Here is a 24,717-nt window from a genome sequence, read left to right as displayed (position 1 = left end):
CATTTTCATTTACGTGTTTTCACTTTGTCATTATGGGGTAGTGTGTGTAGATGGGAATAAAAAAAAAAATTGAATTCAGGCTGTAACAAAATGTAAAATACTTTCTGAAGGCACTGTACGGCACAGACCTCAACAGCTGTGTGTGAGCCGATCCCTTTTGGATACATTCACAACACACACACACACCACTGACCAATGACGTTTGATAATAAATACGTATTATTAGCTGTAACTTGTGAAGAGAAGCATCCTCAGGCTGAATATCACACCTCCATCAGGATACCAATGATACCATAGAAGCTCATCCAACCCAATGTCCTCTCTAAAACACACTGTGAGGGAAGTCAAGACCTACCAGAGCCATAGATAATGAGCTTGTTCCACTTTGCAGGCGGATGATGTCTGACTGATCTACAAATAACCTTGCATCATAAATAACAACTTATTGTTATTTGTAGATCAGTCAGTCACAATTGACCCACAATGGATCACAGATTTGATGCTCTCATATACAGACAAAGTTACAGTCATGGAACATCGGTGCCAACATGAAAGACAGTGTGTGGACCACGTATATCAAAATTAAAGCGTAAAATAATTTATTAAATCATATCACTCAAAGCTCATATTGATAATTTAATTAGACCACTCTATTCACAGGTGATACACAGCTTTTAACATTCATTGGGGCATTGATTCTATGACGCTGCTCTCTATTCTCTTTGAGTGTCACTTAGGAACACATATCCTTAGCAACAGAGGTCTTTCTTCCCTTGCTTTCTGCTGTAGGGCCCACTCTCTCTTTCTCCCTCTGTTTGCTCTCTTCAGCATACAGAACTCTCAGGGGCCGTCTCCATGGTAACAAGGAAAGCCCCACGCATCGGCAAGGCAACCAAAGATAAAACAACAAAAGAGATTTTCCACCAAGCGGCTTGTTTTAGAGTGGGTTGATTAGTGTGTGTGTGTGTGTGTGTGTGCGTGCGTGTGGTTGCTGTTCAGAGTTGTTTGAGACCAGATTGGTTCTGGTGAGCCGTCCTTGGCATCCTGGCTCTCCTCTTTCCAGTCCAATTGAGTCTAGAACTGAACCAGACTTCTGCTGTTTGGCCTAGTTCACTTCGCCATTTCCTCAGCAATGGCCTTCCCCATCTTATCCTTCACATACGCCCCTTTCTGCCAATCAGACTTCAGCTCCAGCCACTCATAGTATGGCACCTAGGGAGGGACAGAAAGTACAGATTCAGTGGTTTGTCTATCAATAATACTCTTTACCTTGCAATACTATAGCTGACATACACCCAGTAGTGTTTTTATGCAAATCAGGTTTGGAAACAATATAGAGGGTTTTCTCATTTGGGCAAAAGTATATCCTCAGTCTTCTGTCCTCCATCCCCCAGACACCAATAAGTGGTTGAGGAGTGTGTCAATTCGTTAGTAGGACGAGTGTCCTCCCCTCCTCAATAGCCATCTTTCATCGAGGATACTCATGTGTATCCTACCGCGGAAAAGTTTTGAAATCTGACACCAACTTTAAAATCAGCTTTTGTTTCGTCAGTAGAGAAAAACATGCACGTTTAAAAACGATATGATAGGGCCTCCCAAGTGGCGCAGCGGTCTAAGGTACTGCATCGCAGTGCTTGAGGCATACTACAGACCAGGGTTCGATCCCAGGCTGTGTTACAGCTAGCCACAACCGGAGAGAACGTCAAGAGTGTGCAAAGCTGTCGTCAAGAAAAGGGTGTCTACTTAAATATATTTTTATCTGTTAAACACTTTTTTGGTTACTACATGATTCCATGTGTGTTATTTCATAGTTTTGATGTCTTCACTATTATTCTACAATGTAGAAAATAGTAAAAAGAAAAACCCTAGAATGAGTAGGTGTCCAAACTTGACTGGTACAGTATATATATATATATAAAAAAAGAAAAATGTAAAACGATATGCTACTTATTATTTTAATTATAAAAAGTCTTGCACAACTATCTAATTGGTTTTGATCACTTCACACATTTATTTTGGGATCCACCACTGTAAACGTAATTTGCCTAATGACGTGCGAGGGGAGAAGGACAGTCTCATCAGTTTACTAGTTTACCCAGCATGCACCACAGTTCTCAGGCTAACGCAATTGGCCTAGATATGAGAGAGCAGTAAGATTGGCTAACGCGATTGTTCTGGGAGAGAGAGAGCGAGAGAGAGAGAGAGAGAGAGCGAGAGAGCTGAGAGGCAGAGAGCAGCAAGAGAGAGCTGAGCACGCCAGGCACGACGACTATTGGCCTTTGCACCTCAGGGGCAGCCCTTGGCCCTAAATGAGCAGAGCATGCTTGCTGCTGCCATGGCTACTGACTTGCACTACGTCACCGCGCCGTTTAGCCACTGGCCTTTCGAGGGAGACAGACCTAGACCTGGGAGACAGACCATACCATTACCCTGAGTCCCATTGTTCTATTTTCCAAGCTATATTCACAATATTTTATACAATGGGTGTACAAAACATTAAGAACACCTGTTCTTTCCATGACAGACTGACCAGATGAAAGCTGTGACCCCCTATTGATGTCACTTGTTAAATCCACTTCAAATCAGTGTAGATGAAGGGGTGGAGACAGGTTAAAGAAGGATTTTTAAGCTTTGAGACATGGATTGTGTATGTGTGCAAAAGATTTTAGTGTCTTTGAACAGGGTATGGTAGTGGGTGCCAGGTGCTCCGATTTGTGTGTCAAGAACTGCTGGGTTTTTCCACACTCAACAGTTTCCCCGTGAGTACTCCCTGACAAAGGCCATGCAGCCGAAACGCGTCAGAGTTTTACAACTTTGTTTCCATTGAACATGCCATACAAATAAAGGTATTTTAATTCATTATATGAAGAGTGCCTTGGTCCTCCTTTTTGTTTCCTGTGAGTATCAAGAATGGTCACCACCCAAAGTGGAGGTGGTGTGTATGCTGTGGTTAGGGTTTGTGTGTGCGATGGACAGTGACTGTCATAATGACTGCCAGAATGTCTCTTTCAGTCCACTGCCCCCTCTCTCCTAGTCATCCCTCCATACCTCTACAAGGATAAAGCCAGCCAGTTTGAGGTGCCGTCTCATCATGGTGAATCTTCCCAGCAGATCTTTACTCCTGGAGCCATAGTTAGGAAACTCCCAGGTCAGGAATGCTAACCTGAAAAGAGAAGGACTGTCAGAACACATGCGCACACACCCACCAACACAGACAACCTTCTTCCCTCACCTGCATGCCCCCTCAGGTAAGGACTTGGCTCCGCCTCCTCCAGGCAGGTGAGGGGCCGTCAGGGTCACCAGGTCCATTGGCTTAATTTCACTGTCCACCACCAGCTCTCCATCTTATTGGACACAACACGTCAGTCACCTGTTGTTCCAGCCTTAAAGTGTTTATGTGTGTGTGTGCGCGTGTATTCACCTATGGTCCAGCCATATATAGTGTTGACCCCGGTACGTAGGGCCTCTGCTTTCCCCCCCACCAGATTACCCAGGGCCCCCTTCAGCCCAGTCTGTAGAGGGGAGAGGGGGGAGTCCCGGCCCAGGGTGGAGGGAAGCAACATGGCCTCTGTAGGCAGGGTGGAGGACAGAGACTCTGGGTGTTCTAACTGGAGGGTAGCAATGATGTGGAGGAGCTTCAGGCGATAGTTCTCCACTCGAGACAGACTGCCTTCTGTAAAACAGCAATATAGCAACGCAACATAAAATCATCAGAATCACCCAAGTCTGTACAGCTGAGAAAGCACAGGGCTATTAACACAGAACATCAGTGGATCGGTCCTCTGCTGCCATCTCCTGGGGTGGACCAGTACTAGAGTGTGCGTGTGTGTTTACCTGAGAGTTTGGCAACATGTGTGTGTTGAGTGAGGGCCGTGATGTGCTGGGGCTTGGCCTGCTGTAACACACACAGAGACCACACCACGTCTGTCTGCAGGAACGCCTCCAGGCTGGGGAGAACACCCTCCAGGGCAGAGTGGACCTACATACACACAGGAGGAGACAGATGACAAACACGGACTACATTCTGGGAAGGTACTCTAGCCAAAAGTCTCTTCCCCTCATCAGCTAAAGTTGATAGAAATGTAATGTGCAACACTGACATGACTGAGAACCGTCTGTTCTACACAATATTTATCCTTGAGTATCCAGGCTGCATCACATCCGGCCGTGATTGGGAGTCCCATAGGACGGAGCACCATTGGCCCAGCGTCGTCGGGTTTGGCCGGGGTAGGTTGTCATTGTAAATAAGAATTTGTTCATAACTGACTTGCCTAGTTAAATAAAGGTTACAAAATAAATAAACAGCATCAGGTAAATAAACAAACAAATTGCTACTCTCATTGTTTACCTTCTTGTAGAACTCCTCCCCTTTGCTGGGCTGGAAGTTGAGCCTGGCCAATGACATGAGCAGGTTACAAAGCTGCAGTGTGCTGTACTTCTGACTGTTCACGCTGTAGTGCTGAATAGTTTTTTAAAATCAAACAAAGGAAGAAAATAAGAGAGGATGAGTTAAGCAACATTGGTTAATCAAGAGGACTAGGAGATGATCCTATCAGTTTGAGATGTGTTTAACGGTGTCTTAGTGTGTGCGGACCTCAGCGAATGCCTCAAACAATGGGAGATGGAGCCACTTGAGGAAGGCTAGTGATTTGGCGCAGCGAGTGACATCGGCAGAACTAATCTCTGGCATTCTGGGTAACAACTCGGCTGCCAATCGCTGGAAGACCTGGGAGTGGTGGAAATTCAACTTCCCTGAGAGAGAGAGAGCGAGAGAGAGAGAGAGCATTTAAAGCCCCCATGCAGTCTTTGTAATTTTATTTTGAAATGATCACACTGTGTCTAACAAATCACTGTGTTCAATTAATGAAAATATTTTTTATCATTTATTTCCCTGAACCTCCTTTGGCACTTGAAATTGTCAGATTGTGTGAGCATTAGAAAATATAAAGATATTTACATACACAGCCCTGATTGGCTGATAGGATGGTCTAGAGCCCACCACTTACCCAGATGAACAATCATTGGTCTATTATAATCAGATCATGATGTGGGCCAAAAGTTCCATCTCGCCTGAACAGGCTGAAATTCCAGGGGCCTCATTCATCAAACGTGTGTACATGTCTTTCTCAATTCTGGCGTACTTGGAGATTCTAGGATTTGCATGTACCTCAAATTATTGGGATTTATCAAACTGTCACAGGCAAGCAACATATACACGTTTTCATTCATATATATAAAATCATTGAACACTTAAATAATGGTGCCGGAGAGGATGGCTGTGTTGTACGGGCTCCTAACCAACTGTGTTATTCTGTTAGTAACTTATTTTAACATAAAGTCGCTGCTACTGTCTCTTATGACCGAAAAGAGCTTCTGGACATCAGAACAGCAATTACTCACCTCGAACTGGACAAATATTTTCTTTAAAAAGAGTCCGACCTGAAGGATATACTGCTTCTCCAGGCCCAAAATCCTGTCATTCGCGTGAAGAAAATACAGAAATACAGGGGGCGAAGGTCGGGGTGCCTTGTGAGGATTCGTAGGCGAGTTAGTAAATCAACACAAGCATCAAATCAAAGTTTGTCACGTGCGCCGAATACAACAGTGAAATGCTTACTTACTAACCAACAGTACGATTTTTAAGTAAAAAATTGGTATTAGGTGAACAATAGATAAGTAAAGAAATAAAAAACAACAGTGAAAAATAACAGTAGTGAGGCTATATACAGGCACCAGTTAGTCGGGCTAATTGAGGTAGTATGTACATGTAGGTATGGTTAAAGTGACTATGCATATATGATAAACAGAGTAGCAGCAGCGTAAAATAGGGGTTTGGGGGGGGGGACGGGGGGGGGGGGACAATGCAAATAGTCCTGGTAGCCATTTGATTACTTGTTCAGGAGTCTTATGGCGTCTTATGGCTTGGGGGTAAAAATTGTTGAAAAGCCTTTTTGTGCTAGACTTGGCGCTCCAGTACCACTTGCCATGCTGTAGCAGAGAGAACATTCTATGACCGGGGTGTCTGGGGTCTTCGAAAAAAATGTAGGGCCTTCCTGACACCACCTAATGTAGAGGTCCTGGATGGCAGGCAGCTTAGCCCCAGTGATGTACTGGGCCGTACGCACTACCCTCTGTAGTGCCTTGCGGTCGGAGGCCGAGCAGTTGCAGTACCAGGCAGTGATGCAACCAGTCAGGATGCTCTTGATGGTGCAGCTGTAGAACCAATGCCAAATAGTCAGCCTCCTGAGGGGGAATTGGCTTTGCGTGCCATCTTCACGACTGTCTTGGTGTGTTTGGACCATGATAGTGTGTTGGTGATGTGGACACCAAGGAACTTGAAGCTCTCAACCTGCTCCACTACAACCCTGTTGATGAGAATGGGGGAGTGCTCAGTCCTCGTTTTTCCTGTAGTCCACAATCATCTCCTCTGTCTTGATTATGTTGAGGGATAGGTTGTTATTCTGGCAAAAACCGGCCAGGTTTCTGACTTCCTCCCAGTAGGCTGTCTCGTTGTTGTGGCCTACCACTGTTGTGTCATCGGCAAACTTAATGATGGTGTTGGAGTCGTGCCTGGCCACGCAGTCGTGGGTGAACAGGGAGTACAGGAGGGGACTGAGCACGCACCCCTGAGGGGCTCCAGTGATGAGAATCAGCGTGCAGATGTGTTGCTACCTACCCTCACCACCTGGGGGCAGCCCGTTAGGAAGTCCAGGATCCAGTTGCAGAGGGAGGTGTTTAGTCCCAGGATCCTTAGCTTAGTGATGAGCTTAAAGGGTACTATGGTGTTGAACGCTGAGCTGTAGTCAATGAATAGCATTCTCACGTAATTGTTCCTTTTGTCCAGGTGGGAAAGGGCAGTGTGGAGTGCAATAGACATGGCATCATCTGTGGATCTGTTTTGGCGGTATGCAAAATGTAGTGGGTCTAGGGTTTCTGGGATAATGGTGTTAATGTGAGCCATTACCAGCCTTTCAAAACACTTCATGGCTACGGATGCGAGTGCTACGGGTCTGTAGTCACTTAGGCAGGTTGCCTTAGGGTTCTTGGGCACAGGGACTATGGTGGTCTGCTTGAAACATGTTGGTATTACAGACTTAGTGAGGGATATGTTGAAAATGTCAGTGAAGACGCAAGCCAGTTGGTCAGCACATGCCCGGAGCACACGTCCTGGTAATCCGTCTGGCCTTGCGGCCTTGTGAATGCTGACCTGTTTAAAGGTCTTACATCGGCTACGGAGAGGGTGATCACACAGTCGTCTGAAACAGCTCTCATGCATGCCTCAGTGTTGCTTGCCTCGAAGCGAGCATAGAAGTAATTTAGCTCGTCTGATAGGCTTGTGTCACTGGGCAGTTTGCGGCTGTGCTTCCCTTTGTAGTCTGTAATAGTTTGCAAGCCCTGCCACATAAGACGAGCGTCGAAGCCGGTGTAGTACAATTCAATCTTAGCCCTGTATTGGCGCTTTGCCTGTTTGATGGTTCGTCGGAGGGCATAGCAGCATTTCTTATAAGCTTCCGGGTTAGAGTCCCGCACCTTGAAAGCAGCAGCTCTACCCTACCCTTTACCCTGTAATCTATGGCTTCTAGTTGGGGTATATACGTATAGCCACTGTGGGGACGACGTCCTCGATACACTTACTGATAAAGCCAGTGACTGATGTGGTGTACTCCTCAATGCCATCGGAAGAATCCTGGAACATGTTCCAGTCTGTGTTAGCAAAACAGTTCTGTAGTTTAGCATCTGCTTCTTCTGACCACTTTTTTTTTAATAGACCGAGTCACTGGTGCTTCCTGCTTTAATTTTTGCTTGTAAGCAGGAATCAGGAGGATAGAATTGGGGTCAGATTTACCAAATGGAGGGCGAGGGAGAGCTTTGTATGCATCTCTGTGCGTGGAGTACAGGTGATCTATAATTTTTCCCCCTCTGGTTGCGCATTTAACATGTTGATAGAAATTAGGTAAAACTGATTTAAGTTTCCCTGCATTAAAATCCCCAGCCACTAGGTGCGCCACCTCTGGGTGAGCAGTTTCCTGTTTGCTTATTTCCTTATACAGCTGACTGAGTGCAGTCTTAGTGCCAGCATCCATCTGTGTTGGTAAATAAACAACCACGAACAGTATGGATGAAAACTCTTGGCAAATAGTGTTGCAAACCTAAATCTGATTTACCTCATTTCTACCAGCATGTCACAAAAAAACATACAAAGCTCTCCCTAGCAAATCATTTGGCAAATCTGACCATAATTCTACCCTCCTGATTCCTGCTTACAAGCAAAAACTAAAGTAGGAGGTACCAGTGACTCGCTCAATACGGAAGTGGTCGGATGCGTGGCTTCTGGAGGGAAATGCTGTAGGAATGCTCAACCGGTGTCGCTCATTCAGCCGACACAAACTTTCAACCGGTTTTCCCCATTAAGCGGCGAGTCGGAGTCTGAGGCCGAGCCTTCTCTTGTCTCTACTCCTCCCGTTACGGGGTCTGAGACGCCGAAGCTTCCCACAATTAGCTCTGACAAATTGAAAACCCTAGTCATTGGCGACTCCATTACCCGCAGTATTAGACTTAAAACGAATCATCCAGCGATCATACACTGTTTACCAGGGGGCAGGGCTACCGACGTTAAGGCTAATCTGAAGATGGTGCTGGCTAAAGCTAAAACTGGCGAGTGTAGAGAGTAAAGAGATATTGCTATCCACGTCGGCACCAACGATGTTAGGATGAAACAGTCAGGGCACCAAGCGCAACATAGCTTCAGCGTGTAAATCAGCTAGAAAGATGTGTCAGCATCGAGTAATTGTCTCTGGCCCCCTCCCAGTTAGGGGGAGTGATGAGCTCTACAGCAGAGTCTCACAACTCATCGCTGGTTGAAAACTGTTTTCTGCCCCTCCCAAAATATAGAATTTGTAGATAATTGGCCCTCTTTCTGGGACTCACCCACAAACAGGACCAAGCCTGGCCTGCTGAGGAGTGACGGACTCCATCCTAGCTGGAGGGGTGCTCTCATCTTATCTACCAACATAGATCCCTGTCTAACTCCTCTAGCTCCACAATGAAATAGGGTGCAGGCCAGGCAGCAGGCTGTTAGCCAGCCTGCCAGCTTAGTGGATTCTGCCACTAGCACAGTCAGTGTAGTCAGCTCAGCTCTCCCCATTGAGACCGTGTCTGTGCCTCGACCTAGGTTGGGCAAAACTAAACATGGCGGTGTTCGCCTTAGCAATCTCACTAGGATAAAGACCTCCTCCATTCCTGCCATTATTGAAAGAGATCGTGATACCTCACATCTCAAAATAGGGCTAAATGTTAGACACCTCACTTCAAAGGCAGTTATAGTCAATGAACTAATCACTGATCATAATCTTGATGTGATTGGCCTGACAAACATGGCTTAAGCCTGATGAATTTACTGTGTGAAATGAGGCCTCACCTCCTGGTTACACTAGTGACCATATCCCCCGTGCATACCGCAAAGGCGGAGGTGTTGCTAACATTTAAAACCGCAAATTTCAATTTACAAAAAAAAAGACGTTTTTGTCTTTTGAGCTTCTAGTCATGAAATCTGAGGCCTACTCAATCACTTTTTATAGCTACTGTTTACAGGCCTTCTGGGCCATATACAGCGTTCCTCACCGAGTTCCCTGAATTCCTATCGGACCTTGTAGTCATAGCAGATAATATTCTAATTTTTGGTGATTTTAATATTCACATGGAAAAGTCCACAGACCCACTCCAAAACGCTTTCGGAGGCATCATCGACTCAGTGGGTTTTGTCCAACATGTCTCTGGACCTACTCACTGTCACAGTCATACTCTGGACCTAGTTTTGTCCTATGGAATAAATGTTGTGGATCTTAATGTTTTTCCTCATAATCCTGGACTATCGGACCACCATTTTATTATGTTTGCAATCGCAACAAATAATCTGCTCAGACCCCAACCAAGGAGCATCAAAAGTCGTGCTATAAATTCTCAGACAACCCAAAGATTCCTTGATGCCCTTCCAGACTCCCTCTGCCTACCCAAGGATGTCAGAGGACAAAAATCAGTTAACCACCTAACTGAGGAACTACATTTTTTTTATTTTACCCCCAATTTTCGTGGTATCCAATTGCTAGTAATTACTATCTTGTCTCATCGCTACAACTCTCGTACGGGCTCGGGAGAGTCGAAGGTCGAAAGCCATGCTCTTTAAATCTGCATATTCCTCCAAAGCTCAGTTGTCCTGAGTCTACACAACTCAGCCAGGACCTAGGATCAAGGGAGACACTCAAGTGTTTTAGTACTATATCTCTTGATACAATGATGAAAATAATCATGGCCTCTAAACCTTCAAGCTGCATACTGGACCCTATTCCAACTAAACTACTGAAAGAGCTGCTTCCTGTGCTTGGCCCTCCTATGTTGAACATAATAAGTGGCTCTCTATCCATCGGATGTGTACCAAACTCACTAAAAGTGGCAGTAAAGCCTCTCCTGAAAAAGCCAAACCTTGACCCAGAAAATATTTAAAAAACTAAATCGGCCTATATCGAATCTTCCATTCCTCGCATTTCTTTTTGAAAAAGCTGTTGCGCAGCAACTCACTGCCTTCCTGAAGACAAACAATGTATACGAAATGCTTCAGTCTGGTTTTAGACCCCATCATAGCACTGAGACTGCACTTGTGAAGGTGGTAAATTACCTTTTAATGGCGTCAGACCAAGGCTCTGCATCTGTCCTCGTGCTCCTAGACCTTAGTGCTGCTTTTGATACCATCGATCACCACATTCTTTTGGAGAGATTGGAAACCCAAATTGGTCTACACGGACAAGTTCTGGCCTGGTTTAGATGTTATCTGTCGGAAAGATATCAGTTTGTCTCTGTGAATGGTTTATCCTCTGACAAATCAACTGTACATTTCGGTGTTCCTCAATGTTCCGTTTTAGGACCACTATTGTTTTCACTATATATATTTTACCTCTTGGGGATGTCATTCGAAAACATAATGTTAACTTTCACTGCTATGCGGATGACACACAGCTGTACATTTCAATGAAACATGGTGAAGCCCCAAAATTGCCCTCGCTAGAAGCCTGTGTTTCAGACATAAGGAAGTGGATGGCTGCAAACTTTCTACTTTTAAACTCGGACAAAACAGAGATGCTTGTTCTAGGTCCCAAGAAACAAAGAGATCTTCTGTTGAATCTGACAATTAATCTTGATGGTTGTACAGTCGTCTCAAATAAAACTGTGAAGGACCTCGGCGTTACACTGGACCCTGAACTCTCTTTTGACGAACATATCAAGACTGTTTCAAGGACAGCTTTTTTACATCTACGTAACATTGCAAAAATCTGAAACTTTCTGTCCAAAAATGATGCAGAAAAATTTATCCATGCTTTTGTTACTTCTAGGTTAGACTACTGCAATGCTCTACTTTCCGGCTACCCGGATAAAGCACTAAATAAACTTCAGTTAGTGCTAAATACGGCTGATAGAATCCTGACTAGAACCCCAAAATGTGATCATATTACTCCAGTGCTAGCCTCCCTACACTGGCTTCCTGTTAAGGCAAGGGCTGATTTCAAGGTTTTACTGCTAACCTACAAAGCATTACATGGCTTGCTCCTACCCATCTTTCCGATTTGGTCCTGCGTACATACCTACACGTACGCTACGGTCACAAGACGCAGGCCTCCTAATTGTCCCTAGAATTTCTAAGCAAACAGCTGGAGGCAGGGCTTTCTCCTATAGAGCTACATTTTTATGGAATGGTCTGCCTACCCATGCGAGAGAAGCAGACTCGGTCTCAACCTTTAAGGCTTTACTGAAGACTCATCTCTTCAGTAGGTCATATGATTGAGTGTAGTCTGGCCCAGGATTGTGAAGGTGAACGAAAAGGCTCTGGAGCCACGAACTGCCCTTGCTGTCTCTGCCTGGTCGGTTCCCCTCTCTCCACTGGGATTCTCTGCCTCTAACCCTATTACAGGGGCTGAGTCACTGGCTTACTGGTGCTCTTTCATGCCGTCCCTAGGAGGGGTGCATCACTTGAGTGGGTTGAGTCACTGACGTGGTCTCCCTGTCTGGGTTGGCGCTGTGCCGTGGCGGAGATCTTTGTGGGCTATACTCGGCCTTGTCTCAGGATGGTAAGTTGGTGGTTGAAGATATCCCTCTAGTGGTGTGGGGGCTGTGCTTTGGCAAAGTGGGTGGGGTTATATCCTTCCTGTTTGGCCCTGTTCGGGGGTATCATCGGATGGGGCCACAGTGTCTCCTGACCCCTCCTGTCACAGCCTCCAGTATTTATGCTGCAGTAGTTTATGTGTCGGGGGGCTAGGGTCAGTCTGTTATATCTGGAGTACTTCTCCTGTCTTATCCGGTGTTCTGTGTGAATTTAAGTATGCTCTCTCTAACTCTCTCTTTCTTTCTCTCTCTCGGAAGACCTGAGCCCTAGGACCATGCCTCAGGACTACCTGGCATGATGACTCCTTGCTGTCCCCAGTCCACCTGGCCGTGCTGCTGCTCCAGTTTCAACTGTTCTGCCTGTGGCTATGGAACCCTGACCTGTTCACCAGACGTGCTACCTGCCCCAGACCTGCTGTTTTCAACTCTCTAGAGACAGCAGGAGCGGTAGAGATACTCTCAATGATCGGCTATGAAAAGCCAACTGACATTTACTCCTGAGGTGCTGACTTGGTGCACCCTCGACAACTACTGTGATTATTATTATTTGACCATGCTGTTCATTTATGAACATCTTGGCCATGTTCTGTTATAATCTCCACCCGGCACAGCCAGAAGAGGACTGGTCACCCCTCATAGCCTGGTTCCTCTCTAGGTTTCTTCCTAGGTTTTGGCCTTTCTAGGGAGTTTTTCCTAGCCACCGTGCTTCTACACCTGCATTGCTTGCAGTTTGGGGTTTTAGGCTGGGTTTCTGTACAGCACTTTGAGATATCAGCTGATGTAAGAAGGGCTATATAAATACATTTGATTTGGCTAGCAGACTGGAATATGTTCCATGATTCATCCAATGGCATTGAGGAGCATACTACCTCAGTCACCGGCTTCATCAATAAGTGCATTGACGATGTCATCCCCACAGTGACGTACATTTATTAAATTTAAACTTAATCGAACCAGGGTGTCTGTCGTGATGCCTCAAGCACTGAGATGCAGTGCCTTATACCGTGCGCCACTCGGGAGCCCAACCAGAAGCCATGGATTACAGGCAACATCCGCACTGAGCTAAAGGCTAGAGCTGCCGCTTTCAAGGAGCGGAACACTAATCCAGATGCTTATAAGATATCCTGATATGCCCCTGCAACTCTTCCCCTATAAAATCAGACATTTTCCTCCCAATTATGTTTTATATCTTCCCAAATGATGTTCTGTTTAATTTTTCACTCTTAAAATTACAATTGTTCATAGAGAACCAACGAAATTGGATGTTCAGAATCCATGTCAATGCTTAAATTACATCAGAAGAAATTTGCAGTGAAGCATGTGAAAATTGCATGTACATTCAGAATTGTTTGCCGAGCTACTAATGTGTGAACCACTAGAAGTTGTGGTTCACACAACATGGTTTGAGATTTGCGTGGAGATGCACACACTTTCCCATCAAGTTCAAAATGGATAAATACCAACCTTTATGGAAAAACTGGCGCACGCAAGGTTAAATAGTTTTTTTGTGCACGCACTTTGATAAATGAGGCCACAGGTATTTTTTTCAAACAGCTCTTACACCAAAAGGGCATATCATCATTTTCACAATTACAGAGTGTTACTTCGACCTCAGTGTGGAAATATAAATATACTTACCCCCTTTAAATCTGTTGCAATACTGAAAAATTCACAGCTGAAATATCAGTTGACCGCAGGTAGTTTGATGTTAGGTAGATTGTTAACAAAGGAGGAGGATAACAATGGTACCAGCATTCAACCCTGTGGCACATCCTTTTACATCTCCAGATTATGTGTGTATATATTACTGCTGAGCAATTAAGACATTTTGGTTATTGTTCGGTTTTTAAAACAACTTATTGACCTACATAGATTCAATTATTTTGAATTCCATTACTTTCAATTTTTTTTCCTGTGAGCTCAATGCGCACATTGCAGTTTCACTAGAGAAAAAACCCCAGTATGCTTTATTTACTTTGAAGAACTACCCAATAGTGATTGTCAGACAGCATAGGCAGCAGCTCTATGGAGATGAAATGACTTGAAATAACAGTTAGAAAATAAAACAAATGTAATATCCACAACAAGTGAAATATTTTACTCAGGTGTGTGTGTGTACCATATGCGTAGGCGAGGTCCAACAGTAGCGGTGTGGTAAGGTCTGTTGAGGGTTTCTGTAGGAAGTGGTAGGACAGAGCTCTGAGCAGAGGCACTGACCGGCGTCCCTGAGATGCCAGAGACACACACACCCTGCGGATATCCTCCGCCCCAAACCCTTCAGCTAGCTCTAACGCCTGGGGTGGGAACAGAGAGAAAAGACAAGGAGCGTTGGGTTGAGAGATTTGATGGTGGCAGTTGCATATTTGGATAGTGAAGCAAACGTTTTTTTTTTTAATGGCTATATAGTCCAGCATTTCAGATTGAGATGTGTTTCATATGAGCCAACTGTACAGAATGTCACCTTTTGAGGTATTTTCATACATATGTTTTAGTGTTTAGAAATGAAAGCACTATGTATTTAGTCTGCCCATGTGAAGAAGTATAGACAAATTCACTTATACAGTAGTGTATCAAAGTAGTCAAACGTTTAGCATTTGGTCCCAAATTCCTTAAATGCAATGACTTCATCAAGCTTGTTTGAGTTGGTTGTGTTTTGCCCAATAGTAACTGAATGGTAAATGATGACTGGAGTAATTTTCTGTCTGAGTGAGTAGATAAGATGTTTCTGAACACTACTAAATTAATCCTGATAATGACCTGAAGAACTGTAATATCCTATGTTTCTCGGAAACTGATTCCTGCTTACAAGCAAAAACCAGAAGAACCAGTGACGTGCTTAATATGGAAGTGGTCCGATGAAGCTCATGCTAAGCTACAGGATTGTTTCACTAGCACAGACTGGAATATGTTCCAGGACTCATCCGATGAAGTAAACTCCATCGTCACTTCATTAATAAGTGCATTGATGACGTTGTCCCTAAAGTGACCGTACGTACATATCCCAACCAGAAGCCATGGATTACAGAAAACATCAGCACTGAGATAAAGGCTAGAGCTACCGTTTCAAGGAGCGGGACACTAACCCAGACGCTTATAAGAAATCCCGCTACGCCTACCGTTGAACCATCAAACAGGCAAAGCGTCAATACAGCACTAAGATTGAATCCTACTACAACAACTCTGAAGCTCGTCGGATGTGTCAGGGCTTGCAAACTATCACAGATTACAAAAGGTAAATCCAGCCGCGAGCTGCTCAGTGACACGATCCTACCAGACGAGCTAAATGCCTTCTACACTCGCTTCCAGGCAAGCAACACTGAACCATGCGTGACAGCACCAGCTGTTCCAGATGACAGTTTGATCACGCTCATCGTAGCCGATGTGATGAAGACCTTTAAAACAGGTTAACATTCACAAGGCCACAGGACCAGATGGAAGGGTTGAGCAGTATCCAGATTTTCATGTCGTCATAACGTCCTTTTCTCACCCTGGGATCTACGGTATTACCGGCTTAGTACACAACGGAGCGACAAGAAAAATTCAGAAAAGCCCATTGGCATCCATTACCAGAATGCTAACAAAATTAGCACAAGTAATAGAGAATTTCCATGGAGGCTGCTAGCTAAATATGCTAACGAGCGCAAACTAAAATAAATGAATTGCAAAGACAGGCAATCCAGCTCAAAGTTATACATACAGTGCCCTCGGAAAGTATTCAGACACCTTGAATTTTCCCACTTTGTTACGTTACCACCTTATCCTAAAATGTATTAAATCATATTTCAATCTACATACAATAAAAAAGCAAAAACAGGTCGACATTTTGGATAATTTTTTTCAATAAACTGAAATATGAAATTGTATTTGTCATATGCCCACGAATACAACAGGTGCAGACCTTACCATGAAATGCTTACTTACAAGCCCTTAAATATCACATTTCCAAAACTATTCAGACCATTTACTCAGTACTTTGTTGAAGCACCTTTGGCAGCGATTACAGCCTCGAGGCGTCTTGGGTATGACACTACAAGCTTGGCACACGTGTATTTGGGGAGTTTCTCTGATTCTTCTCTGCAGATCCTCTCAAGCTCTGTCAGAGATGTTCAATTGGGTTCAAGTCTGGGTTCTGGCTGGGCCACTCAAGGACATTCAAAGACTTGTCACTCCTGCGTTGTCTTGGATGTGTGCTTAGGGTATTTGTCCTGTTGGAAGGTGAACCTTTGCCCCTGTCTGAGGTCCTGAGCAGGTTTTCATCAAGGATCTCTCTGTACTTTGCTCCGTTCATCTTTGCCTCAATCCTGACTAGTCTCCCAGTCCCTGCAGCTGAAAAACATCCCCACAGCGTGATGCTGCTACCACCGTATAGATAGTACCAGGTTTCCCCCAGATGGTACGCTTGGCGTTCGGGCCAAAAAGTTCAATCTTGTTTCTCATGGTCTGAGAGTCTTTAGGTGCCTTTTGGCAAACTCCAAGCGGGCTGTCATGTGCCTTTTACTGAGGAGTGACTTCCCTCTGGCCACTCTACCATAAAAGCCTGATTGGTTTAGTGCTGCAGAGATGGTTGTCCTTCTGGAAGTTCTCCAATCTCCACACAGAGGAACTCTATAGAGTCAACAGTGAAGAGGCAGCTCCGGGATGCTGGCCTTCTAGGCAGAGTTGCAAAGAAAAAGACATCTCAGACTGGCCAATAAAAATAAAAGATTAAGACGGGCAAAGAACACAGACACTGGACAGAGGAACTCTGCCTAGAATGCCAGAATCGCCTCTTCACTGTTGACGTTGAGACTGGTGTTTTGCGGGTACTATTTGATGAAGCTGCCAGTTGAAGTCGCTGTTTCTCAAACTAGACACTAATGTACTTGTCCTCTTGCTCAGTTGTGCACCGAGGCCTCCCACTCCTCTTTCTATTCTGGTTAGAGACAGTTTGCACTGTTCTGTGAAGGGAATAGTACACCACGTACGAGATCTTCAGTTTCTTGGCAATTTATTGCATGGAATAGCCTTCATTTCTCAGAACAATAATAGACTGATGAGTTTCAGAAGAAAGTTATTTGTTTCTGGACATTTTAAGCCTGTAATCGAACCCACAAATGCTGATGCTCCAGATACTCAACTAGTCTAAAGATGGCCAGTTCATTGCTTCTTTAAAATCAGAACAACAGTTTTCAGCTGTGCTAACATAATTGCAAAAGGATTTACAAAATGATCAACTTAGCAAACATAACGTGCCATTGGAACACACGCCTATGTAGATATTCCATAAAGAAATCTGCGTCTTCCAGCTACAATAGTCATTTACAACATTAACAATGTCTACACTAATTCTGATAAATGTAATGTTATTTTAAATGAAAAATAAAAAATAAAAAAAGTGCTTTTCTTTCAAAAATAAGGAAATAAGTGTCCCCAAACTTTTGAACGGTAGAGTATATATTCTATCCATTTTAGAATACGGTCTGAATACTTTCTGAAGGCACTGTATATAGGTAGAAGCTACCGAAATGTCATTTTTGGTGAATATGGACATTTACAAGCGGATGTGAACGATAACTTTGTTGATTTGCACAATATCTTTGACACATGCTTTTCTGAAGGAAGAACAGTAACCTCTAACGTTAGCATTTTTGGGGGGGGGGGGTATGATCTTTGTGCCTCTAACTTCCTCACTCACCATTTTTCACAATTCATTCATGATTATCCATAATCATCGTAGCATCCACATGAATGTAGAAGTGTTCAGAAACATCCATTCTTACTTATAATAAAAAAGTGACTCCAAAATGGCACAAGATATTATTCACCACTGAGTTCCTATTGGGCAAAACATAATCCAAAACACAACCAAAAACAAACCGCAAATGCATCCAACAAGTTTGAGTCACAAGCTTGATATATTCTAGGGATGGGCATGAGTAATCAAGTACTCAAACGGATGTCAAGTCTTGATCTTTTTCCAGAGAATTAAAAAAATCTAATACTGTAAAACTATTCGATAGAATGTGCTTTGTGGCTGCCCGAACAGGCAAGTAACATTTTGGCCTGAATCTTTTCTAAATGTTTTCTTGACTAAGTCAATTTGCTTTGACTCTAATGTTCTATTTGTACATGTGCATTTGCAGAGCATAACAAAAAAGAAACCAAGCATCACACAATTCTCTTTCCCCGCCGTGTCTCATTCACTTTATTGTGTTCCGACCGCTCCCTACACACACGGGTGCTGAGTATGCACACAAGCTCCAGTTAGGCCTACAGAAAAAAATCTCGATAACATTTTTAAACCGTATCTAACTGATGGGATACACAAGCTACATTCCTTGCCAAATGACGACAGTTTTATCACATATTCAAAATGGACTGGTTGATTGATGTTGGAAAATATGTTTCAACAACGATCTGCAGTTCTGGAATAATTGTGTCCCGTCTATTTTCTGCTGAGGCTACTTTGTGAACTGCTAGTGCCATTTAGAATTGTTTAGCCTGAGCTATAACCCATCTAAATATAGACAGGTTCCACACTGAAAATACACAAAAACATTAGTTTGATAAAGTTAAAGAGCGGTCCTTGATAAAGTTAAAGAGTGGAATTGTGAATCCAATTACAAAGAACAGGCAAAATAAACTAAATAGAACATCTTTATATTGAAAAGACAGATTTCGAAAACATTTATTGAGCCGTCTTCAAATGATCACTGAGAATAACTGTTCCAGATCCCAAGATACACATCACTTCGCAGAGGCAACTTTTTCATTTGGAAAAATATTCAGTTATAGAACATCATGGCTTTTTTTACTATAAAATAGGTGTCTTGACTGTGATAAGGGCTCGGGAAATAATAGCATCTTGTCTGCTAAATTAACAAAGCAAGCCTATGCCATTGCACAGACATATGTTTCTACAAGCAAGCGCCACTGCTGAGGTTACTGCCTTTTTGAAGATCGTGTTCCATGATATAATATAACCAGTTAATATTAAGGTTTCAATAAATTAATCTTTCATGGCACTTGCTTTTTTATTGAACGAACACTGTGTATATGGAGCAATTTAGCAATTAGGATTTGTTATCTATAATGGTTATGATAAATGTGGCATTGTCAAGCACTGTTGGCATAGGCCTATAGATAAATGCGCACATTTCTTTCCAGTGCGGTCCTTGTGTTCTAAAAATATATTTAGAAAAATGGTAGTACTCAGGAAAAAATTATGCGCGTATTCGAACAGTCAAAAAATGTAAAATGCCCATCCCTAATCATTGCGTGCAAGGAATATCGTGACAAATAGTACTAAACTTGACTACTTTAACACACTTTAAGTAAATTTGTCCAAATACTTATACATTTTTTAAAAAATGGAGGGACTAGATACATAAAGGTGCTTTCATTTCTAAACAGTAAAACAGATATGTATGAAAATACCCTAAAATAAAAGATTCTTTACTGTCACCTAATATGAAACATTCTGTCTCAAATCTAAAATGCTGGAGTATAGCAACAATTTAAATGTATTTTTATTCACTGTCCAAATACATATAGACAGTAGTGTATGTCTATTTGATAACTTAATAAGCGTAGTGTGGGGTTAATAGTATACAGTGCCTTGCGAAAGTATTCACCCCCTTGGCGTTTTTCCTATTTTGTTGCATTACAACCTGTAATTTAAATTTATTTATTTGGATTTAATGTAATGGACATACACAAAATAGTCCAAATTGGTGAAGAAGTGAAATGAAAAAAATAACTGGTTTCAAAAAATTAAAATTAAAACTAAAAGTGGTGCGTGCATATGTATTCACCCCCATTGCTATGAAGCCCCTAAATAAGATCTGGTGCAACCAATTACCTTCAGAAGTCACATAAATAGTTATATAAAGTCCACCTATGTGCAATCTAAGTGTCACATGATCTGTCACATGATCTCAGTGTATAAATACACACACCTGTTCTGAAAGGCCCCATAGTCTGCAACACCACTAAGCAAGGGGCACAACCAAGCAAGCGGCACCATGAAGACCAAGGAGCTCTCCAAACAGGTCAGGGACAAAGCTGTGAAGTACAGATCAGGGTTGGGTTATAAAAAAATATCTGTAACTTTGAACATCCCACGGAGCACCATTGAATCCATTATTTAAAAAATGGAAAGAATATGGCACCACAACAAACCTGCCAAGAGAGGGCCATCCACCAAAACTCACAGACCAGGCAAGGAGGAAATTAATCAGAGAGGCAACAAAGAGACCAAAGATAACCCTGAAGGAGCTGCAAAGCTCCACAGCGGAGATTGGCGTATCTGTCCATAGGACCACTTTAAGCCGTACACATTTCACAGAGCTGGGCTTAATGGAAGAGTGGCCAGAAAAGAAAGCCATTGCTTAAAGAAAATAAATAAGCAAACATGTTTAGTGTTCGCCAAAAGGCATGTGGGACACTCCCTAAACATATGGAAGAAGGTACTCTGGTCAGATGAGACTACAATTGAGCTTTTTGGCCATCAAGGAAAACGCTATGTCTGGCGCAAACCCAATACCTCTCATCACCCCGAGAACACCATCCCCGCAGTGAAGCATGGTGGTAGCAGCATCATGCTGTGGGGATGTTTTTCGTCGGCAGGGACTGGGAAACTGGTCAGAATTGAAGGAATGATGGACGGCGCTAAATACAGGGAAATTCTTGTGGAAACCCTTTTCAGTCTTGAGACTGGGACGGAGGTTCACCTTCCAGCAGGACAATGATCCTAAGCATCCCGCTAAAGCAACATTCAAGAGGTTAAGGGGAAACATTTAAATGTCTCGGAATGGTCTAGTCAAAGCCCAGACCTCAATCCAATTGAGAATCTGTGGTATGACTTAAAGATTGCTGTACACCAGCGGAACCCATCCAACTTGAAGGAGCTGGAGCAGTTTTGCCTTGAAGAATGGGCAAAAATCCCAGTGGCTAGATGTGCCACGCTTATGGAGACATACCCCAAGAGACTTGCAGGTGTAATTGCTGCAAAAGGTGGCTCTACAAAGTATTGACTTTGGGGGGGTGAATAGTTATGCACACTCAAGTCCTGTTTTATTTGTCTTATTTCTTTTTTGTTTCACAATAAAAAATATTTTGCATCTTCAAAGTGGTAGGCATGTTGTGTAAATCAAATGATACAAACCCCCCAAAAAATCGATTTTCATTCCAGGTTGTAAGGCAACAAAATAGGAAAAATGTCAAGGGGGGTGAATACTTTCGCAAGCCACTGTAGGTGCTCGTTACCTTATCCTCCAGTCTGTCCATCAGTGCAGGACTGAGATGTCCAGCCCTAGCCATCAGGGTACTGACTGTTCTGGCGTCAGCGATCTCAGTCCAGCGGAGCTCCAGCTGTTTCAGCGCTGCGCTCACCAGCAACACCTCCATCTGACCGTTCCGCCCTGCTCCCCAGTCTGCCAGGAAAGACAGCTGTTTGTAGGAGAGTCTGCGTACACGCCACAGCACCTCTGTCTGGATGGAGCGTTGTACTGCAGCTGTAGGAGGAATACCCAGAGTAGAGAGGGAGCGCAGCAGAGAGACCAGCGTACCATTCCACACTGACGCTACCTGGGGGAAGAGACAGTCAATTTACAAACACTCAAAAGAAACTCTGAGAGCACCGAAGTTTTTGTGAATATTTTGAGCCACCCTCTGTCCTAACTGTAACCTGCCCCATGTCTCTTACTTTCACCCCTCCTTACCCATCTTCATACCCTCTCAACCCTCCACTTATCTACTCTCACCCTACCTGTCCCCTGCCCCTTCTTACTACACCCTCTCCTACCTGTGCAATAACTGTGTCCATTATGTCCAGCAGTCTGGGATCATTCAGCAGCTCAAATTGGTCCATTTTAGCCCCACCTTTCTCTCTCCCAGCCAATCTGACAAGCTGAACCAGAGTCTTAGCCGCCTGATTGGCCTTTCCTCCTTGTGCCGCCCACGCCTGCAGGACATCCTGTGGAGATTGGGCCCTCTCTAAGAGCTCATCCAGCTGGGTGCGTTTGGGCTCGATGGGATACTCTTCTTTGACCAAACTCCTGCCCTCACATAGTCCCCTTACCACAGGCTGCCGCCAGGCCTGGGCCCACAGCGGCTTTGCTGGCCCAGCTGCAGGCGTAGGCAGGCGGGCAGCGGTGGCTAAGGCCTGGGGGGTGGCCCTGGGGAGGAGACGGGCACATCGGCCCAGCAGACGGCTGGTCATGGAGGAATAGAGAGCAGCACGAGACCAGAGAGAATCCTATTCACAACACAGCAGCCAGAGTCACCATGCTAACACCTGAGAGCGAGAGGGAAAGAGCGAGAGAGAGTTAATTCAAGATAGTGAATATCACTCAGTGGTTCTCATTATTTTGGGGATTCTGAACCTACAATCACATGTTGCGATGCCCAAACAACCCCATAATGTGCAACTTTATGATAAGGACTATATATTCTTATTCTCCGTAGTCTGCCGGCCACGGACTGCTGTCAACAAGCTTAGCCTAGCTATCTTGAGACGATTTAGCAATTAGTAACAGTAACGCGGGAATTGTGTTGTGTAACATAACATTGTGTCAACAATCGTGTAGGCTGTACTACTACAAGCAAAACACTTGCAGGAAATCAATGAATAGACACGGTTGTGGCAACTAGTCATAGTAGACTGACCTGAATTAACGTTACTAGCAACATTCCTGTCTCAAAAGCTGAGATGCCATCAAGCGTATTCTGACCTTGTCGACGAGGGTTTATGCCGTTCTAGCCATTACAATTATGAAACTCAGACTGGCAACTTTCTCTGCATTCACAAGTACACCTATAACAGGTCTTGTGGAGACATAAATACATGTAGCTGTCATTTCTATCTTTAAAGGACTGTTCTTACCTTGATAAATAAACTAGATAGCAAGTGGACGAAGGCGACATTCACATGGCGCTGTCAGCAATAGTCGCAAGAAAATGACCTCATCAAAGATACCGGTGTCACATGATTGTCGGACGAAGCTGCGATTGGTCTGCTTGTTTCAAGGCACTTTAATTCGTCTTTTTTAATTGCAGAACCTGGTCTTTATGTCTATACGCGGAACCCATAGAATTAGATACACACAGTGGCGTAAAGTACTTAAGTAAAAATACTTTAAGGTACTACTTAAGAAGTTTTTTGGAGTATCTGTACTTTACTTTACTATTTATATTTTTGACAACTTTTACTTCACTACATTCCTAAAAGGATAATGTACTTTTTACTCCATACATTTTCCCTGACACCCAAAAGTACTCATTTTGAATGCTTAGCAGGAAAATGGTCCAATATATGCATTTATCAAGAAAACATCCCTGGTCATCCCTAATGCCTCTGATCTGGCGGACTCACTAAACACACATGCTTAATTTGTAAATTATGTCTGACTGTGAGAGATCCGTAATTTAAAAAAATAAGAAAATAGTGCCGTCTGGTTTGCTTAATATAAGGAATTTGAAATGATTTATACTTTTACTTTTGATACTTAAGTATATTTAAAACCAAATACTTTTTAACTTTTACTCTAGTACTATTTTACTGGGTGAAACACATTTTGAAACACATTTCATAGTCTCAAAACTATTAAACGTCTCATTGTTTTCCCTCAAATTGCAAAACATCTAAAAAGAAATGTTATACTTTCATGTGAGATTTCCTATAAGCCACATTTACAAATGTAAAAGCTGTTGATGAGTCAGAAAAGTCAAACAATTACTATGTTAAAACACCCTTTTGGGAAGATATATATATATATATATTTTACATTTGAGTAATTTAGCAAACGCTCTTCTCCAGAGTGACTTACAGTAGTGAGTGCATACATTTTTGTACTCTTTCGTACTTTTTTGTAGATTGGCGGAAACAATCATCCGTCCCATGACATCCCATGATAAAAAAAGCAAGAAACATACACCAGACAGTACCAGTCAAAAGTTTGGACACACCTACTCTTTCAATGGTTTTTCTCAATTTCTACATTGTAGAATAATAGCGAAGACATAAAAACTATGAAATAACACATATGGAATCATGTAGTAACCAAAAAAGTGTTAAACAAATCAAAATATATTTTATATTTGAGATTATTCAAAGTAGTCACCATTTGCCTTGATGACAGCTTTGCACACTCTTGGCATTCTCTCAACCAGCTTCATGAGGTAGTCATCTGGAATGCATTTAAATTAGCAGGTGTGCCTGGTGTCGTGTCTTTGGCTATGCCGGATTAAGTGATATGACATGCTATTCTATAAAATCCTTTCTCCGTAATTAATATTACCTGATTGAGCTAATCATGTAAATGTAATTAACTAGAAAGTCGGGGCACCACAAAATAATATTTATAGAGCTGTTATCTTCCGAATAAACTCTTAAAGACCTAGTAATATTTTACATCAATAGCAGTCAATGTTAATCGTCACCTTATTTCAGTCTCATCTGAAAGTTGTAAATTCTTGGTTATCTTCACGAACCCTGGCTAACAAGTTGAATCAGCAATACAAAATTGGGTTTAATTATTTATTTACTAAATACCTAACTAATCACACAGAATTACATATACACAGAAT

The 24,717-nt window shown here is 43.1% G+C and overlaps 1 protein-coding gene across 1 annotated transcript; it reads right to left on the bottom strand.

The window, feature by feature from the left end:
• Positions 1–576: 576 nt before the first annotated feature.
• On the bottom strand, positions 577–23,150 carry LOC139573576 (FAST kinase domain-containing protein 4-like). Its single transcript, XM_071397194.1, has 11 exons — positions 23,015–23,150; positions 21,935–22,426; positions 21,397–21,717; positions 14,270–14,444; positions 4,595–4,752; positions 4,349–4,459; positions 3,835–3,979; positions 3,422–3,673; positions 3,233–3,344; positions 3,049–3,163; positions 577–1,212 (listed from the first exon to the last, which is right to left on the bottom strand). Exons 2-11 carry the CDS (start codon positions 22,349–22,351, stop codon positions 1,111–1,113), a joined length of 1,908 nt encoding a protein of 635 aa, XP_071253295.1. The 5' UTR covers positions 22,352–22,426; positions 23,015–23,150; the 3' UTR covers positions 577–1,110.
• Positions 23,151–24,717: the final 1,567 nt, after the last annotated feature.

Source organism: Salvelinus alpinus, chromosome 4, assembly GCF_045679555.1.
Source record: "Salvelinus alpinus chromosome 4, SLU_Salpinus.1, whole genome shotgun sequence".
NCBI classification, from domain to species: domain Eukaryota; kingdom Metazoa; phylum Chordata; class Actinopteri; order Salmoniformes; family Salmonidae; genus Salvelinus; species Salvelinus alpinus.
The sequence above is the reverse complement of the archived record's forward strand: the minus strand, read 5'-3'. Positions and strand labels throughout refer to the sequence as shown.

What these genes read in the sequence shown, in the direction of transcription:
- LOC139573576 (XM_071397194.1), bottom strand. Translation starts at nt 22,351, where the DNA reads ATGACCAGCCGTCTGCTGGGCCGATGTGCCCGTCTCCTCCCCAGGGCC. An exon ending in ACATGTTGCCAAACTCTCAG is followed by an intron (nt 3,674 to 3,834) that starts GTAAACACACAC and finishes GCTGTTTTACAG; the next exon opens with AAGGCAGTCTGTCTCGAGTG. An exon ending in TTACCTGAGGGGGCATGCAG is followed by an intron (nt 3,164 to 3,232) that starts GTGAGGGAAGAA and finishes TTCTCTTTTCAG; the next exon opens with GTTAGCATTCCTGACCTGGG.